This window comes from Bacillus rossius, chromosome 3 (genome assembly GCF_032445375.1).
Source record: "Bacillus rossius redtenbacheri isolate Brsri chromosome 3, Brsri_v3, whole genome shotgun sequence".
Classification (NCBI taxonomy): domain Eukaryota; kingdom Metazoa; phylum Arthropoda; class Insecta; order Phasmatodea; family Bacillidae; genus Bacillus; species Bacillus rossius.
The window spans coordinates 40,935,340-40,953,737 of NC_086332.1; the positions used below are offsets into that span (position 1 = coordinate 40,935,340).

General features: G+C 44.1%; 2 protein-coding genes across 12 annotated transcripts in view; one reads left to right on the top strand and one right to left on the bottom strand.

Annotated features, from left to right (window-relative positions):
- Nucleotides 1-18,398, top strand: part of LOC134531430 (uncharacterized) — a 112,886-nt gene that overhangs the window by 13,069 nt on the left and 81,419 nt on the right. The window lies entirely within an intron of this gene.
- Nucleotides 4,472-18,398, bottom strand: part of LOC134530562 (probable beta-hexosaminidase fdl) — an 82,359-nt gene continuing 68,432 nt past the window's right edge. For 4 of the 11 annotated variants that reach the window (XM_063365506.1, XM_063365500.1, XM_063365505.1 and 1 more), the window contains exons 2-6: nt 14,189-14,331; nt 10,716-10,901; nt 9,718-10,636; nt 8,199-8,426; nt 4,472-7,470 (exon numbers count right to left, since the gene is read on the bottom strand). In XM_063365506.1, the coding sequence (XP_063221576.1) occupies nt 6,967-7,470; nt 8,199-8,426; nt 9,718-10,636; nt 10,716-10,901; nt 14,189-14,316 (1,965 nt within the window). In that variant the 5' untranslated portion in view covers nt 14,317-14,331 and the 3' untranslated portion in view covers nt 4,472-6,966. Of the gene's footprint in view, nt 7,471-8,198; nt 8,427-9,717; nt 10,637-10,715; nt 10,902-14,188; nt 14,378-18,398 lie in introns of all 11 variants that reach the window. The other 7 variants (XM_063365503.1, XM_063365501.1, XM_063365502.1 and 4 more) reach the window with 2 other exon arrangements.

Consider the following 18,398-nt stretch of genomic DNA (forward strand, 5'->3'; position numbering starts at 1 on the left):
AATAATTCCCGTTTTTATTTAGGTTGCGCCATTTATTTTTCCCTCCGCCCCAGCAGAGACGCTAATCACAGCCAGTTGTGCGAACTTTACACACTGCAAAGGCAAGTTGACATTAACCTGAATGTTTGTCTCTTTTTTTTAATAAAAGGACAAATTTTATTCACCACGTACATAGTGAGCACATGCTGAAGATTAATGACTCGAGACTTTATTCCTGCAGGGTAAATTGCAAGTGACGTTAATACATTTCCTTGTTACTGACAGCTGCCTGCACTGAGGCACCACATGTTACCAGAACACCTTTCTCCGCAGAACCGCCCAATTCATTACTGACATCGCTGTCACGAGTACTGAAGGAGAAAACATTTTTCAACAAAGAAGCAAAAGCTTTCTGTAGTTATTACGAGAGAAAAAAAAATTTAAATTTGATTACAGAATTGATATATATTTTCAAAGCAGGTTACATTTCTTTATCACTGGCAGATTTTTTTCCCCCCTTTAAGAATTTAATGTCAGGTACGGAGAGAGAGAAAGAGAGAGCCGGGAGAAAAGAAGTTATGGGCGCCTTGATATATGAATTTCAAATCAGGCAATGAAAAGCTGATTGCAAGGAGGAAAAGGAGTCTGAAGACGGGGTGAAGAGGGGAAGAGGGAAGCGGGGGACGTGGTGATGTAGACTCGGGCGGGATGGGCGAAGGCCGCCTCTCTCCCGTCTATTAGTGAACCACGATTCTGCTCCCCCCCCCCCCCCCCCTGTGGGAGAACGCAGGCTGCCGGCCAAGCCACGTGAATCAATAGCGGCGCCAAGCGACGGGGCAAGCCAGCGGCGTGGCGTGGGCGAGGTCGGGACAGCGCATAGCGCGGGACACCAGAGCCGTGTCCGAGCGCACGTGGATGCGTCCCTACAGCCCTCGGCTAATGCAGCCGCGATGTAAAGGCCGCATTTCTACGGGATGGATAGTATCCGAATATTTTTACTGTTAGCACCACCTGTTGACGATTGGTCGTACTAATGTTCACGTAACAATTTTGAGTCGTGATACCTATGAATATTCAGCTAAACGTAAATAACAACGACCAATATAAATAATAATAATAATGTAGCGTGGATGTTATAAATATTAGCGATAAAAATGTAATATTTTTAATGAATCTTAAAATATTAAAAATATTTATAACGTGCATTAAATACCCTTATACGTTTAAGTCCGCGTTTCGGAGATTTATAGTAACGTTTTTATTTGTTTCTGTTCACTTATGCTTATAACGTTTTAAACAAATCTTATGCCAAAAATCTAAAGTAATATTATATACAAACAAAATAAAACCCGATTCCGAAGCTAATGCCTGTATTGACGCATCAGTGGATGCGAGTGTCGCATCCCTAGGAACCTCGCTTTTAGCGGACGCCTGAAGGAAAGCCGATGCATCCCTTGTGAGGATTCGGGAGCAACGCAAAGTTTGCCGCATCCACTACGAAGCACTTATAGTGGATTCCTTAGCTGAGGGATCCATTAGGCTAGTATTCGGATGCGCGCAACACCAAGCAGACTGATTACGAACACTCACGCAGACATGATGCGGTGTTCTCCACGCTCCACCAGAATACGTACCGTATTTGGCGATTACAAACCAACATGCGGTGCGAGTTTCCTTGAAATATTTTATTTTTGTTTCAGTGATATAGAAGTATTTATTTTTGGATTTAATTTTTGTTTCGAACATTAAAACATATCTGTGATTTGTTCAATAATAATTTCATTTAAACACGGAGTAAAAATATTTGTGTCGTAAATGTTAAAATTGCGAACATAAAACCATATATATATATATAAGTACTGCGGTAACAGTTCCCAACCTAAAATCTTGTTTACGTTAACCTTATTGAAAAAAAAGGTTGGTCTCCTTAACACACCCAGAAAGTCTTGCCACTAAATTTAATTTAATTTATACTTAGTATAGTTAAATTACTTACATAGCTAACATCTTATTCGTTTCACACCACCAACTGATACACACGTGGAATATAACGTAGCACCGGTGCTATAAATACCGTCCGAATTGTGTGTTCATATTCATACTCAATAGTTGAATCCGAATACTAGCCTAATAGATCCCTTCGCTAAAACTGCGTCGTAGTGGTTGCGGCTATCTTTGTGTTGTTTCTGAATTCTCACAAGGACCTACATGCGTCCACTAAATCGAGATTTATAGGAATACGACACCGCATCCACTAATACGTCCCTACAGCCATTAGCTTCGGAATCATGTTTTATTATGTGTATATATAATATTACTTCATTACTTCAGATTTTCGGTGTAAGATTTGTTTAAAACATAAGCGTAAGTGATAACTTAAATAGAGACAAATATAAACGTTAGTAAAAATAATAGAAAGGCGAATTTATACTTAAAGGGGTTTTAAAGGCTCATTATCAAGTTTTTTATCATTTGAGATTCAGAATATTTTAATTTTATTTTGATCGCTAACATTTATAAAATCCACGCTACATTATATCTTTTAAAATGGTTGTTGTTACTTACGTATTGTTGAATAATCGTAGATATCACGGTTTAAAATGACTACGTTAACATTATACAACCAACTGTCAACAGGTAGTGCTAGCAGTAAAAATATTCGGATACCATCCGTCCCTTATGAATTCGTCCTTTACAGTGTGCCTGCATTATCTAAGGGAGGTAGCACATAATTATCCTACACGGCATAAAGATAACATAATTGTACCTATTCTTCTTCATAAAACCATTTCACAGCGATCTTTAGATTTTTTACTTCCAAAAATTGTGGCTATTCTCCCTGAAAAAAAATAAATATATTTTTTAAATAAAAATGATATATCAGTCTTGGAACAAAAACTTAACCGATGTGATTTCTCTAATATTTGATTTGGGTTTTTTTTTCTCTGATAGCTTATGTACTTGTATTCTTCCTTTAATCTATTTTATTTTTTAAATAAATATATTACTCTATTTAACTTAAAAATTATTTGATCTTGTGAAAAATAGGCATAATAATATTTATTGTAGCTTTTGTTTATTTTTTATATTTGTCATGTTTTCAATCTTGGTAATTTATCCTTTCACGAAAAACGTGGAGCACATGCGATCATTACAAGGAGTGTAGGGAGTAGCTTTCGTTGAGAAAACTCACACAACAGCTCATATCATTTGAAGTGCAATAAAATTGTTAGTGAACTATTCATGCATCATCTGACTATTGCATGCGGCCCATGTTGTTCGTTTTAAATATTGCAAGTTAATTCATAGGTGTTAAAACTCAACAATAAATTTTTTTTAGGACAATCGGTATGGGGTTAGGAATCTGTAGGGGTTGTGAAATTTATTTAATTTTAAAAATAATTAAATATCTTATTTTATTCCAAACTCCAAACTGATTGTAATGAAAATTGGTGTTTGAGAATTTTTAATACCTATAAGAATACTTGTAAGGATTAAAACTAAAAATAGCAATAAATAATAATGAGACAAGCCGTGACGGATGCACCAAACGACAGTGCGTGTCAATTTCAGTGGAACCCCATCTATTGACGAAGATCTAAACTAAACTGTTTATCAACGCCATGAGCTTTGCTAAGCGGACGTGTCTCGCCGAGAAGGATAGGAAGTTGCAGACCTTACTATATGACCGTATGGTGGACATTTCTCCTAGTCCTGTATGTGTGATTTTGGCACCGCCTGCGAGTTCTGCATTACGCATCCCGCAACACTGTACTGTTCTGCTCTTAGCCTAATGCCACGAATCGGGGAGCTTTGCTAAACGAAACCAAACAAATTTGTAAATAACAAACAAACAAACAAACTGAAAAGAAAGTGAGTTAATATTCCATTGTCATCCAGTTGTGAGCTACATATATTCAAAGTTTCAGCAAGATGTTAGTTTAAAATCTATTGCAAAATTTATACCAAACAGGCAATCGGTGAGACAATAAAGCATGCCAATAAAAACATTTTAGAATCCCACACATACCATAAAAAAGATTAGTGGTACTCACACATAAGCTTGCTTTTGTGAGTGAAAACTTTCCTGAAAAATATTCCCAATTACAAGAATAATTTTTATAAGGCTGATTTAAAAGTATTTCTATTAAGCATAAAATGTATTATGTTGTGTACAATGACATTTACACTAAATAAAATTGACTTCAAAGTTGGACCTCTTCCGAGCGCCTCCCTACAGCAAGCATAGTGTCCGATAGTATTACTTTCTCTGGCGTTTTTTGAATACCTGAGTTCTTGTTGGTTGTGTTCACTAAGTTGAAACTGTAGTTAGGCTACATTATAACAGCAGGATTAAAATGTGTGGATGCAAATTCAAAATTAATGAACACAGCAAATTCATGGAAGCTTACTTCTGTGATTCTTGAAAAACAAAAATATGCACCGAAGTGCTAAAGATTTTAATTAGAGAAGGGGAAAAAAAAACAAATGATTAAAAAAAGATTTTTAATAACAGACTTCGCGTATAAATGGTTACAAAACTGTGCATATGTAACATTGTTTTCGAGTGAGTTGCGTTGTCTTCCAGACGAATGGTAGAACGTTCTGGTTACACATCACTCCAAACTTGTCGCTTCGATGAGATTTGTTTTCAACACAGCCTAGAACCCTAGATACTTGCGGTGCTGCACTCCTCGCGTAAGGCAACACCATGTTACTGTTCAGACATTCGCACCATAGTGCAACGCGAAGAAACTCTAATCTCACTGGCATCACAGATACTGAAGAAAGTAGCACATCAGTTCTATACATTCGCGTAAACTAGAAAATCCACACAAAATTAGGTTGAAAATGAATCAACTTTGATCTTAAACCATCATGCTCGAATTATTCACAGGGTCTTAAATTTCTTCAAAGTCGAATAAAGATAGCGTGTGCTGATATTTATACTAAAACTATTTAGGCCTACATAAAGACATGAGTGTGACGAAATCGCCCAATAAAGCTGCGATGGTGTAGTGGTCGGTGTACTTGGCTTTCAACATTGTGGGTTTAAATCTAACCTTAGGAATGGCGGTATAAGTAACTAGTTTAATTACAATCTGTCTCTTATTTAGCGCTCTGGCATTAATAAGTACCGATTAGGTCACCTAGAATAACAGAAAAATAATTTTATTCCACAGAGATCTTGATAATTGGGTGATTAGCCGGAGAATAGTTTTGACACCAGTCATTGAGACATCTTGACTGGGGTGGACCGTGAGATGATTCCGCGGTCGTTAGCCAAGGTGGAGCGACAACAATTATTAGTCCTGTGCCAGAAAAGTAAATTTTCCAAAAATTGAAAATCCCCAACATGGCCGGAAATCGAACACGTGAAATTTGGCTCACTCATCCATAAGATCTGACTCTAGTTCAACAGTCGGCCATAAAGATCTTGAATGTAAAATATTTGCATTGTATATTAATAGAGTCAAATATAAACATATAAACCTTTAGTATACATGCTAGATAATTCTCAGGCCAGAGAAACGGCCACCGCCTCCTGATGGGCTCGACATTGGACTAAAATTATAGAGATGGGTTCTAATGGCTTCAGAGTCCAGGCGCGCATACACATTGTCTGGTGAATAGGATGTGTTATGGTTTCTGCTGCGTGGCTCGGGATGTGCGACATACAGGGGCTGTCATGGTCTGGTAGGTTCAAACTTGGGCCGGATAATAAGTCCTGGAATCTAAATGCCCCAGTGGAGTGACCACGCACCATACTCCATCATGCATGCAGCCACTGAGAATACCTGTGGCAGATAAATGGGAATTGGCTTGTTAGTCTGCAGCTGCTGCTTCGACCGAGTGATGAGCAGCAATTTCTATTTAAAAATAAGCTCTATCTGAAGGTCAACAGCACCTTTTTGATGAATGCGAGATGTGTCGATGGTCTCTCGGCTGTGGGAGGGCAGAGAATACCTATCACCACATGATAAGAACAGCAGTAATTTCTAGTGGCACTATCAGATATCAACGATCACAATTCACTCCTCAATAGGCATGAAGCCAAAGATGTCCTCTGCAACTAATGAGTGGATGATGGTCATTGACTTTGTAGTACTTGCTTAGAAAAAGATATGGATCTTCACCAGATATTACAATCTCATTTGGGTTCAACATTCAGAGTGCCAAAAATTCGCCCAGACAAAATATCACTTTGGGTTGTTAGTGGAACATGTTTAGGTATTTGGTAATACCCGCTGAACACTTAATGTGGGTAGTGTCCAGAAGTTACCAACTCTTTTCATATTCCATCTTAGACTGGGTGCACATCACTGGGTTTTAAAGCCGCTTCCCCTTAGGTGCCTAGACACGGTTGACGAGTGAAAGATGGCACGGTCTCGCCACCGAATGAGCGAGCATGTGGTGGGTGCTACCATCTCCTGATGGGCTCAATCATGGGCTCAAGGCACATCACTGGTTTAGTGCCACTTCCCAATAGGCGCATAGACACGGCTGACGGGTGAAAGATGGCACGGTCTCACCACCTAAAAAGCAGGCATGTGGCGAGTTCTACCATCTCCTGATGGGCTCAATCATGGGCTCAAGGCACAACACTGGGGTTTAGTGCCACTTCCCAATAGGCGCATAGACACGGCTGACGAGTGAAAGATGGCACAGTCTCACCACCTAATGAGCGAGCAAGTGGCGGGTGCTACCATCTCCTGATGGGCTCAATCATGGGCTCAAGGCACATCACTGGGGTTTAGTGCCACTTCCCAATAGGCGCATAGACACGGCTGACGAGTGAAAGATGGCACAGTCTCACCACCTAATGAGCGAGCAAGTGGCGGGTGCTACCATCTCCTGATGGGCTCAATCATGGGCTCAAGGCACATCACTGGGGTTTAGTGCCACTTCCCAATAGGCGCATAGACACGGCTGACGAGTGAAAGATGGCACGGTCTCACCACCTAATGAGCGAGAAAGTGGCGGGTGCTACCATCGCCTGATGGGCTCGACCTTGGGCTCGAGGCAGAGCGCTGGGTTCTGGTGGCACCAGCGGGGCCAGATGGCGGCAGCCCGCACACCGCGCGCCACCAGACGCTCGCGGTGCTGCGACAGACGGCCGTGCGCCTCGCGCAGGTTGTCGTCGATGCCGTCCGCGTCGAAGACGGGCGCCGGGTCGGTCCACAGGCGCTCGGCGAGGGCGGCAGCGCGTGGCCACAGGCGCTCGTCGAGGGTCGAGCCGTCGGCCTGCTCGCTCCAGAGGCAGGCCTCGCCGCCCAGCAGCAGAGCGCGCTCGGAGCGCCGCAGAGACGTCCAGGGCCTGTGCTCGTACACTGTCTGCCAGGTGGAGTAGGGCCCACAGGAGCCGGGGCCCGGTCCGCGCCAGCTGCCGTAGCCACAGTCCAGGTACCAGGCGTTCACGTGCGACGCCACGACGCGGTAGCCGGTCGACAGCAGTGCCTCCATCTCGTTCCAGTCGCTCGGACCCCACACCTGCACACCACCACCTCACAGAGTACCTGTGTTTCAAAGTGGACAGTGACACAGAGCTAGGATGCAAGCAAACACACGAAAAAAAAGTGTTCTTAACTGGCGCTCTAAAGGAATTGCCTGCTGATTGAGCAGAGGCAATCACTGGGGCTGCGAAACTGTTGTATTGTATTCAATTTAAATTTGAACTGTTTGTGTCTATGTTTGGCAAAATTATTTGGTTTTGGTTTCTCTATACCTAGCAATACTTACAAAACAAAGGCCATTATGTCTGTATATCCATACATCACATGCTTAAAGTTCGTAAATGTTGTAAATACCATAATATTGTATATATTTGGTTTAACATTGAGTATCATCTTTAAAATTTTATATAATTGATTGGAATGTTTTTTTATGTCAAGCAAGTAAAATATGAGTAAATTAATTTGAAATAGGAATTTATTTATCGTGTTAAAGGGCTCGTTCTGTTGTTCGTTCGGTACAGTTAAATGTGGCTGCTGGCTTGTTTGGTTGATCTTGTGGGTTTCTGTGGATCATAAGCTGAATATCAAGAGAAGAGTATTAAAATGTCTAAATGGGTAGTACTAATAGTTAATTTATGGTACTAATGCATGTCTTACACTAAGAAGTTTAAAATGAAAACTGGTAAAACGAGATCTCAGATATATGGCTTGAAGCATTGCTGAAATTATGTCCATCATGCCTTTCATTGAGAAGTGCGTGTCTACCTGCACGACGTAGCGGTCGCGTGGCAGGTAGCGGGTCACCACCTCGGGCTTGGTTAGGTCGCTGGACCACACGATGACGTGTCGCGGGAGGTCACCGCCGCTCGCCCGGCGCAGCTCGGCCAGGGCGCGCCTGTGGAAGCCGCCCCACAGCTCCATCATGCCCTCCATGGTGACGACACCGCCCGGGTGCAACACCTCGGGCGAGTTGGCCCAGCAGTTGAAGTCCACCTGCAGGCACACGGGACCCAGTGTGGCACAGCTGGCCTACCCTCCGAAGCCGTACAGAGTGCGGCCCTTCCTCTTCAAGGCGTACACGACGTCCATTGCAGTGACGGTCTTTCTCTTGGCGTGCTCTGTGTAGGTGACCGCATCGCGGATCACGTTTTCTTTGAGCACGCCTCGTGTCTCCTCATAGATGAGGCCCGAGATGCGCTTCACTCCACCGCGCCTGGCCAGCCTACAAATGGCCGGCTTGGTGATGCCCTGGATGTTGTCACGCAGCACCTTCCTGTGACGCTTAGCGCCACCTTTCTCCAGACCTTTTCCGCCCTTTCCGCGCTGCCTGGGAACTGCAGAGATGACTCGCCAGTTCTTTACATGCTCTGACCACTTGGAGGTATGGGTTTCTGACTGGTGCGCCAATGGACCCCGGGTTCGACTACTGGTTGGGTCATGCCATGGACATCGTCCCGTGACAATAAAGCGGGATCCCAACCAGCCTTCAGAACCATCAACCCATCATCAAGTTCTCTGCTAACCATCCTCTGTTCACTGGTGGAGACCCTACTGACACGAAGTGTACTTACCAGCTGGCTCGCTTCCACATCGCTAAGCATAATGCTCAAGAATATATAAGCTGTTCATTAGATGCTTATTCAATTTAGTGTCACATACCTGTTAAAGCCAAATCTTCAAGCGCGATATTGAAATATTTTCCATTATCTCAAAGTTATGAGTGGGAAAGCAAAACTATTGACTGCTCAATCACACTAGGATATAACACAGAGCCATATGACACAACGTGATGAGTTCGCGACAGAAGTGTGTCCCTTGTGACAGGCGGTGGTCGAAGAGGGGCACTTGCGTTATTTGGCCGAGCCATTCGAAAACAAACTCTCTTTCACGTTTAATGTCTGCGATATGTATGACGAAAATATTCGGGTATATGAAAGAAACACAATCACGATACCTGCAAGATGCCACATGACAGAAGTGCTTACACCTTAAAATAGCGAGGGCCGATTAAAATAATTTAAAAAAATAAGCAGACCAGGTTCAATCAATTATGGTCTTTCCAGCATGAAAACAACCAACCCTCTCCTCGAGATTTTTCCTAGAGTTTCCGAAATGTATTTTTTGATGTAAGTTCAAGCAATTGAGAATAATCTCAAGAATACTACAACAAACATCCAAAGCAATACACTTTGAAATCCTGCAGAATGTTATCGTGTGCAACCCCACACTACGCAGTCGAGTTGGGGTGTTGGTGGGGAAGGAAGGAGTTAGTGGCGGTACCCACCTCGTCGCCGCCCATGTGGAACTCGTCGGTGGGGTGGGTGAGCTCCACCAGGTCGGCGTACAGCTGCCCCAGCACGCGGTACGTGTGGTTGTTGGTGGGGTTGAGCTGGCCGCACGGCGGCTCGCCGCACCGCTCCTTCCAGCTGGCGCCGTCGCCGTCCACGCACACGGCGAGGCTGCCCAGCCCCGCCGCCGGCCCCCACTGCCAGCCCAGCCCCGCGTGCGCCGGCGCGTCCAGCTCGGCGAGCACGCGCACCCCGCGAGCCCGCGCGTGCTCCACCAGCTCGGCCACGTCGCGCGCCGAGTAGGTCTGCCGCGCCGAGTAGGCGCCGTGGCGCGCCATGCGCGGCTCGCGAGGCGCGTCCAGCGGGAAGCTCTGCGAGTCGGTGAGGTGCCAGTGCAGGGTGTTTAGCTTGCTCGCGGCCATCGCGTCCACCGTCCTGCGCAGGGACTCCACGGGCAGGAAGTTGCGCGCCGAGTCCACCAGCAGGCCGCGGTGCGGGAAGCGGGGCTCGTCGGCGACCAGCGCGCCGTCCAGCACCCGGAGCACCCCCGGGGGGTCGTCCTCGTCGCGCCACGCCAGCTGCGACAGGGTCTCCAGGCCGTGGCGCGCGCCGAAGAAGGAACGAGCCGTGACAGTGGCTCGCAGGCCGGCGTCCACGCGGACCACGACGAGGCGGTAGCTCTCGTTGGTGGCGAGCCTCAGGCGTGGGGAGAGGTCGGCGGCGGAGCGGCCCGTCACGCGCAGGTCCACCCGGAGGTCGACGAGGCCGTCCGGCGGATAGCTGTCGGCCGGCGCTCCGCCTTGCGCCAGACGCCGCACATCGGCGAGGAAGAGTTCACCCGCCAGCAGCAGCAGACGCCGCACCTCCGCCGAGGCCGCGTTAGGCTCCGTCAGCTGCAGCCGGTCCGCCTGGAACCTGGGAGCACCAGCGCTGCTCAGACACAAGCTGGGTTAACACGAGCCCGGTACAAGCTTGTCAGTGAATGGGCAGAAACCTGCAGTAGGAGGTGGACAGCCGGGCCACCCCGGTGGGTCGCGGCCACAGCGGCGAGGGACCGCACAGCATCTGGCAGGTGCTCAGCGACGAGCGCGGCTCGAGCGACTCCCGGCGCTCTCTGCGCACGCACTGGCCCTCCTCGCAGCGCCACGTCCACATCTGCGGCGGAGGGCCGGCCCCGGGTCTGCAGCAACGACCACACGCCTCGAACACTGCGCACTCACCCTTGCTTTACCCCCTTGCCGGGGGTCCGGACACCTCTCTTCTGGGTTTTCAAATAACAAAGAAAACAAGCAAAGTCAGAATATTGAACAACAGCAACTTATCTGCATAGGGCTACATAGAGATTATCCTACAAGTATGATTATAATCCTTAGTGGGCTACAATAATGCCCAGTATGGCGCATACACAGAAGCGAAAGAAACTGTGTTCCCAAGTAGTCGTGTAGTTTGAACACGGTTTAGTGTAAGAATGCCTTTTCTACAAACTTGATATCTGTGATTCGTGCATTAAGTATCATTAATATGACTTCTTTTAACGAAATCATCCAACATTTGAATTAAAAACCAAATAAATAAAAACTGAATTATAAAATGTACAGTGTTTTTATTTACTCAAGCAAAATCATTTCTTAAATTACTGTGTGTAACCGTTGGAGTTCTAAAGGTTTACTATTACCTGAAATTTTAATGTGACATTCAATTCTAACATTAAAAAAAATTGTATAATTTTGTATCGGGTTAATTGGGACACCATCCTTCACAATATCCTGTATTGGCCCTGCGCATACTATCACCGACTACACTGCCATCGATGAATCTGCAAATGAAGTAACGTGATAGAAACTGCGTGACTATAGAATGTATTGAAAAAATCGATTGTCAATGGGTTTTTTATAGGCTAGAATGGAGGCATTAGATAACTATCAGTATCGCATTGTAAATAGTTAGGGTTATGCATATTTCGCGAAAAGATTTCAAGACTCGCTGAAAGTTAAAACACTGTAGCATCATCTGTGCTTCGTGATTGGGTGAGATTCTTTCAGCTACATGTCGATTGTTACTACACCAATCACAGTAATTCATTGCGGAAGCAAACACGTCCTGAGTGGCTCGGTCAAATAATGCAGTAACTCCCAATCACAAGGAATAAACCACTGATGTGGATATGCCTTGGTGCAGTCTAATAGGCGTTCAGATTTTTTTTGCGAAAAGTGCCTGCCCCTATAGATAGTTAATAAAAATACATACTCATGACATGTTTACTGTCAGGACGCTCGATACAATTTCAGAACGCAAAATATAAATATTTTTTAAACGAGGTTTTTCTTTACATTATTCCTGCTCATTTCTATTTCAATTTATTCAGTTATTAGGTATAAGAAGCGATCAGGTGTTGACACATTACCGGAAAAAAAAGCCCACATTTAACAAACCATAATATTATATAATAATATATGTTTTACTTCTATATATAATTTAATTCGTACATTAATTCAATTATAAAAATTACGATAATCATTTTATTATAAATACTAACGCTATTTATGATTTTACAAACTAACTAGCTAACTATAGTAGTGCTATCTATCGTGTCGATTTTAAACACTGCTTGGGTACATATCGGGCTATTTTGAGTTTCCACACGCTGCTCTGGAATCTGTGGGACTCTGCCTTACTCATTGAGTGGCCTGCTAGGATTTCCTCCATCAGTATTTCATAGAACTGGAAAACTGGACCTGATGAGCTCCATCTTAGTAACCAGGTTGTACACATGAAATTAATAAGTGTACTAAAGTATGTCATTACAGACGAGGTGTTATGAGATGAAAATGAAGCAATGAAGAAACTAATGGGTGGGATAAACCTCGAGAAACGTCCTCAATATGTGGTAGGACCATTCAATCACCATGTTCACATCAAAGAGGCTTACACTATAAACTCGTCCTGTCGAACTTTAAGGGACTCGGTCTATTAATAGCTTATCTTTGTTAGTTTATAAAAGCGTAGGTAACGTGGTGAGAAATAATGGATAGAACAATATTTCAGAGTATTTTTCTGTCGCGAGAAACCATGGCTGACGATTAAAATATATAATAATGCGCAATACAAGGAAATGAGTCGAAGGTAGCTATTTTATAAAGAATAATAACGTAACAAGAACGTAACAAACTAACGATGAATGAAATGGAGGAGACAACCAGGACAAATTACTGACAACAGCCAAACATATGCGAATCAAAAGACAACACAGACGAACACGGAATCTAAAATCTTGACAGGGGCTTACCCTTACAAAAACGTAACACCGCACGGACGCGTATACGCATCGTTACGAAAACATCTGCTCGTGTCCGTTCAGCACTATGTAATGCCGGCCAAAGCCGCGGAGTGGATAAGTTTTTGTTATGAACTGTAAATGTCGCCTGCAAGTTGCAAGCCTGCCCCTCGCCGGCCATATGACAGCGATGAAGGCGTCTGGTACATCTCAGGTGCGGCTACACAGAAGCCAGGTGTATTCAGACAGTGGGTTCAGAAGTCAACACCAACGACAGGGCCTCTGCTTTAGTGTGTATGCCACGTGTGACCGCGCCTAGACGCCTACAGCTCTCTTCACGTACGTGGGCGTCGCTTTCTCTTCGGCACTGATGAACGGCACAGGCGCTTGGCATGGAACACGCCCCTCGGAGCCTCCCACTTTCGCTGTCTCATGCAGAGCGGCTCAGTGGGTGGCTAACAACGAACATATCTCAAAACCACCCAGCTGGATGTGGAAGTGATCGAACTGCCGTGGATTTAGGAGCCGGAAACATCACTTTATCATCTAGGTAAGAATGCACTTTAGGAGACTTTGCAAAGTTAAATTTCTGTACGTCCGCAGAGATAGTCATTCAAAAATGGGTAAACTCCACTAAAGTACCGAGAAGAAAAAAAATTATCATATTATCCGATATCTTTGCATACAATCGGTAATTTCATTTTGATGATCTTTACAGCAAAGAAGAATATAACAGACAATCAAATTATGTCAGTGCGTGCCACCCGGATTTGGGCGTACGTGACTTCTTCCTGTCAGGTTACCTCAAGGAAAAGTTTTTTCAAACATCGTGCTCACACCTTAGAAGAACTGAAGATGCGAATTCTGGAGGAAATAACTACACCACTCGGAATGTGCCGAAAAGTGGAGTCGAAGAGTTACGAAATCGCCTTCGTAAATGCATCGCTGCGCTGATGGACACCATCATCCCGATGTGATCTTCAAAACTGGGGATTTCAAAAATGGGGATGTAGGTATACTGATTCCAACTAAGAGAGATGCTCCGTTACTCTTTAATAGCCCTTCAAAACCGACACACACATTCTGCCGCAGCCAGCAGCAGTTGGTGGACAGACGTGGCTGCACCCCATGGAGTGACTCAGTGACTCACGAGGCACGCAGCGGGACAGGCGAGGAGTGACTCAGTGACTCACGAGGCACGCAGCGGGGCCAGGCCGACGAGCTGCAGGTTGTCCGCGGTGCCCCAGTAGATGATGGCGACCACGCTGAGGGCCATCAGTGCGACCAGCACCGCCTTCTTGGACACCAGCAGCGCGGCCATCGCGCGCCTGCCCGCCTGCACACCAGCACAGCGCACACCTGAACACCAGCCCGGCACAGACCTGCACACCAGCACAGCACAAGTGCAGTAACAGACAGGTTTAGTTTGATACGTATCTACTTCACATTTTTCACATAATATCCATTCAGTTCCAACCACTTTTCGCAATGCTGCGCCACTTAATTTAACCCCTCTTCATAGAAGTCTCAGGCTGGAAATTAAACCAGTTGACAATCGTAGTTCTGTAATTTTCGCTGTAATTGTTAACCCACTTACATTTAATCAACGGAAATGATGCCTTTTTCGTCCCAAAAAATATGTTAGCCATAATTTTTCGACTTGAGTACGCAGTCCGGAGATGTTTACTAAGCGCGTGTACTTATACGTGTACGCATTGAGTGTTCGAAGTCCATGATGCCTAATTGTTAGGTATAAAACCACCGGTACAGGTTCTTGAAAGCACTTAAGGAACTTACATTAAAATTTTATCTTTTTTTTCTCGGCCATAAAATGTTAAGGTGACAGCTCTAATTTCATCTTTGTACTATGCACGACGAGAAAACTGCACGCTATTCCAGAGCCTTGCGCACAGAGGCGATACCGCGCTAGAAGCACCAGCGAGCGTCACACTTATCACAGATATATCCCTGACTATACGGGCCTCTTAAGAAGTATTAGATCTCGCCATCTTGAAATTCCAATCAATTTGATACCGCTCGCAATAAAGCTCCCGAATTATTATTTTTTTTGGGGTCGTCATGGAATACGACTTATCTTTGGCTACTTATCGAAGCCAACACTTGTGAACTGGTGTAGTTATAAGACAGTTGTCACCCAAGTGAAATAATAAGTTATTTCCTCCCGGCGCACAGATTAGAGCCTGCTAGTAAATATCTAGTTGCAACAAGGTGTATAAGGCTTGGGAGATAATATATATGCCTTGACTTGCTTAAAAAAAAAACTAGGACAACAGTTAAAATTAGAACTATAGCAAAAATATGAAGAAAAAATCCCAGATCGCAAGGCTTAATCCCCCTTCAGGGACCCGCCTAGTAAGGCTTATCTGTGTCTGCGAGGCGGGATGATAAGTGCGACGCTCTCTGGTGCTTCTAGCGCGATGGCGACTCTGAACTGGCGCGCAGTCTTCTCTTCGTGCATGAGACAACTGTGATATTTTACCAGTACCCATAAAATTACATGGAGGAGAAACTAAGATAAAGGTGTAACACATGTTCCTTGAGTGCTTTCAGTAATATCTGCTAGGTATTTCATGCCTGAAAATTATTCTTAAAAAAAAACAGGTTTTTGCCATTTTCACTCTTCAAAAAATTCCGTTTATAAACGAAATACGGAAACAGAAATACTTATCCGCCCGCAACGTAATCTTAAATTGTTTTTGTAAACAGACACCATTCTGATACCTTTAGCAGTTTTTAAATCACGTAGTTTTTTTTTTTGAAGCTCTGCACACCGCATATTTTCCCGGTAGGCGGGGCCTCTGACTACTCGACACAACATTTAGTGGCGCGGTAAAAACAAAAGAAACCGCATATCAAAATTCTGTAATTATTGGTACGAAGTAACGTGAGATAGGTCTTAAACTAAACAACATAACAAAGGCAAAAAGACTCTAAGCGTTTATTTAATGAACTAAGCAACTCTTAAACACCAAGTTTGTACCAATGTGGTTCGTAGCCCACGACGTTTCTGTAGGTTCGGTCGTCTTAAAGCTAAAATATGTCAGCAGCCCTGAGATGTTTGACGTCTTTACCGTTACTAATAGTAGCCACAATGCTCCGGTTGTACAAATGATACCATCCACGAGCTAGCAAGCCAACAACGTGTCGTACCTGCCTCTATCCTGGTTGTCGCAGCACTTCGGCACTCACATTAGGCGAAGTGAAACCGACCCGTCGTCTATTCGAGACATTCGACGCATATTTTAGTTTAACGAATGCATATGCATGACGAATGCTGCTCAATGTTACGTGAGCGCGATTACGTGTGGAAACCATAGAAAAGTATATAGGTATTTAAGCTGTTCGGACCTGTGCCATATCTTTGGAATAGCCTATAATACTTCTGTAAGTTACACTAATAAATTAAATAACGAAGTAGGTACCTATTTTGTTATACAACTTTACTAATTTTTAATGTTAACACACATTTTATGTCATATTGCACTAAATGTTGTATATCTCGGAGTTAGATTTTCACGCGCATAGTTGCTAGGAAACATATTTCATTATTATAGTAATTTCCAGTACTCTAGACAGACTTCGGCAGGATTTCATTATGTAACTGGGTGTTTGTAACGATTTTTAATTTTTCTGTTAATTAAGATTATAAAAAATGTGACCTTAATGTTCATCAAAGTTAATAGTTGGTTGAAAAGGATTGAGGAGAAAAAACGGGGGGAATTAGTGAATCTGCACACAAACAAACAAACATTAGCATTTTTTTTTTTAACTGGGGTACGCTTCAATTTCTTTCTCAGGATTCGAACCTGGACCCAATTAGTCTGAACCCAGCGTCTCAGCGGCTAAGCAACCACAAGAGGATCGCAACATATTCTACTAACCACCCTGTTCTTGCCATTAAAATTCTGAACGGCAAACTGTTTACTTTTAAAGTTTGGTTTTATTGTTGTGTCAAGTTACAGACATCTGCACGCAACTCACAGCACTGACGTAATATATAAAGGGCGCGGCGTGAACTGAATATGATCATGATATCAACCGTACTTATCGCAGTTTGCTAACTCTCAGAAAACATGTCATAAATAAACAAAAAAATTAAATAATGCCGAAGGTTGTTATCAAACAACTGCCACTTCCTTCTCGTAGTGACACTGAGACAGCGACTAATCTTTCCTCCCTGGTAAAAACCTTGGTCAGGTGGGGCGCGGTGTCATTCTCTCTCCCTCCCGCTCTTTCCCCTCTCTCCCTCTACCTCTTTATCACTCTCTTTCTCTCTCCCTCTCTTTCTTTCTCTTTCTTTCTCTCTATCTCTCTTTGCTTTCCTCCCCCTCTCTTTCTCTCGCTTTCTTTCTAGCTGTCTATCCTTTTTTTCTTTCTTTCTCACTGTCTCCCTCTCCCTCGCTCTCTCTGTAGCGACCCTTAGGACCGCGGAAATTCGTCGACTTCTCAATCGGACGAAATCCTGAGACCGATTTTTTAGTTTTCCGGAAAACGACGGTGACGTGATGGCTCTCGGGAACCCTGCCTAAGTGTCGGGCCGAGGCCACATCTGTGGAGGGGTCGATGTGGCGTGCCGGCTTGCCTCGTCACAGCCATCTTCAAGGGTGACTGAGAGAGACCTACCCCCTGAAGTAGCAGTAGCAGTAGGTCGTGCGCAAGAGATTTGACCACCGTGTTTTCCTACCTACTGATTCGCAATAGTGCATAGGACGGTCATGCGCATAGGAGGGAAATTAATATATTTTATTTCTGTTTCGGACGCATGGCGCATCAACCAATGATAGTAGAATAGGAAGTCATTTTGGCGGGACTTAGAGAAAAGTTTATTTTCATCAGTGGCAAGAAATTGTCAATATATTATAATACTGAGATGTAATTCCTGCTTCAAAAATGAATTAAGAATGTTACTTATAAGTCACTAGCAATAATTGCGGACAAATCAAACGTGTCGTGGTTAGAATGTTAAACTAAAAAAATTATATAACACTTATTTATTTATATGTTGAAAAAGCAAGTCTAATGTCACGGGATAATCATTTTGTAGTTAGTATAGTTACTTACTAACCTTGATGCCAACTGATGATGTCGGATACATTGCGAAATTTCATTGGCTGAAATTAACAATAGGATTTCAATAGTGGACCGACTTCACACAGGTCGCGCACGTGGCCTGCTGTGCTCTCGCTGTGAGCCCGGCCCGAGAGAGCTGCACTGTTTCCGACTCGAAGACCGGCACCTCCACCACCTACCAAATATATGCGCCCTTAAAAATAGATCGGGAGTCGGCTTACAGAACAGTTTAGAAACTTCCAGAGCAAGAGACAGAACTGTCAAGGAATACTCCCCCCCCCCCCTTTTTGATCGGGAAGGTGTTAGAGCTTC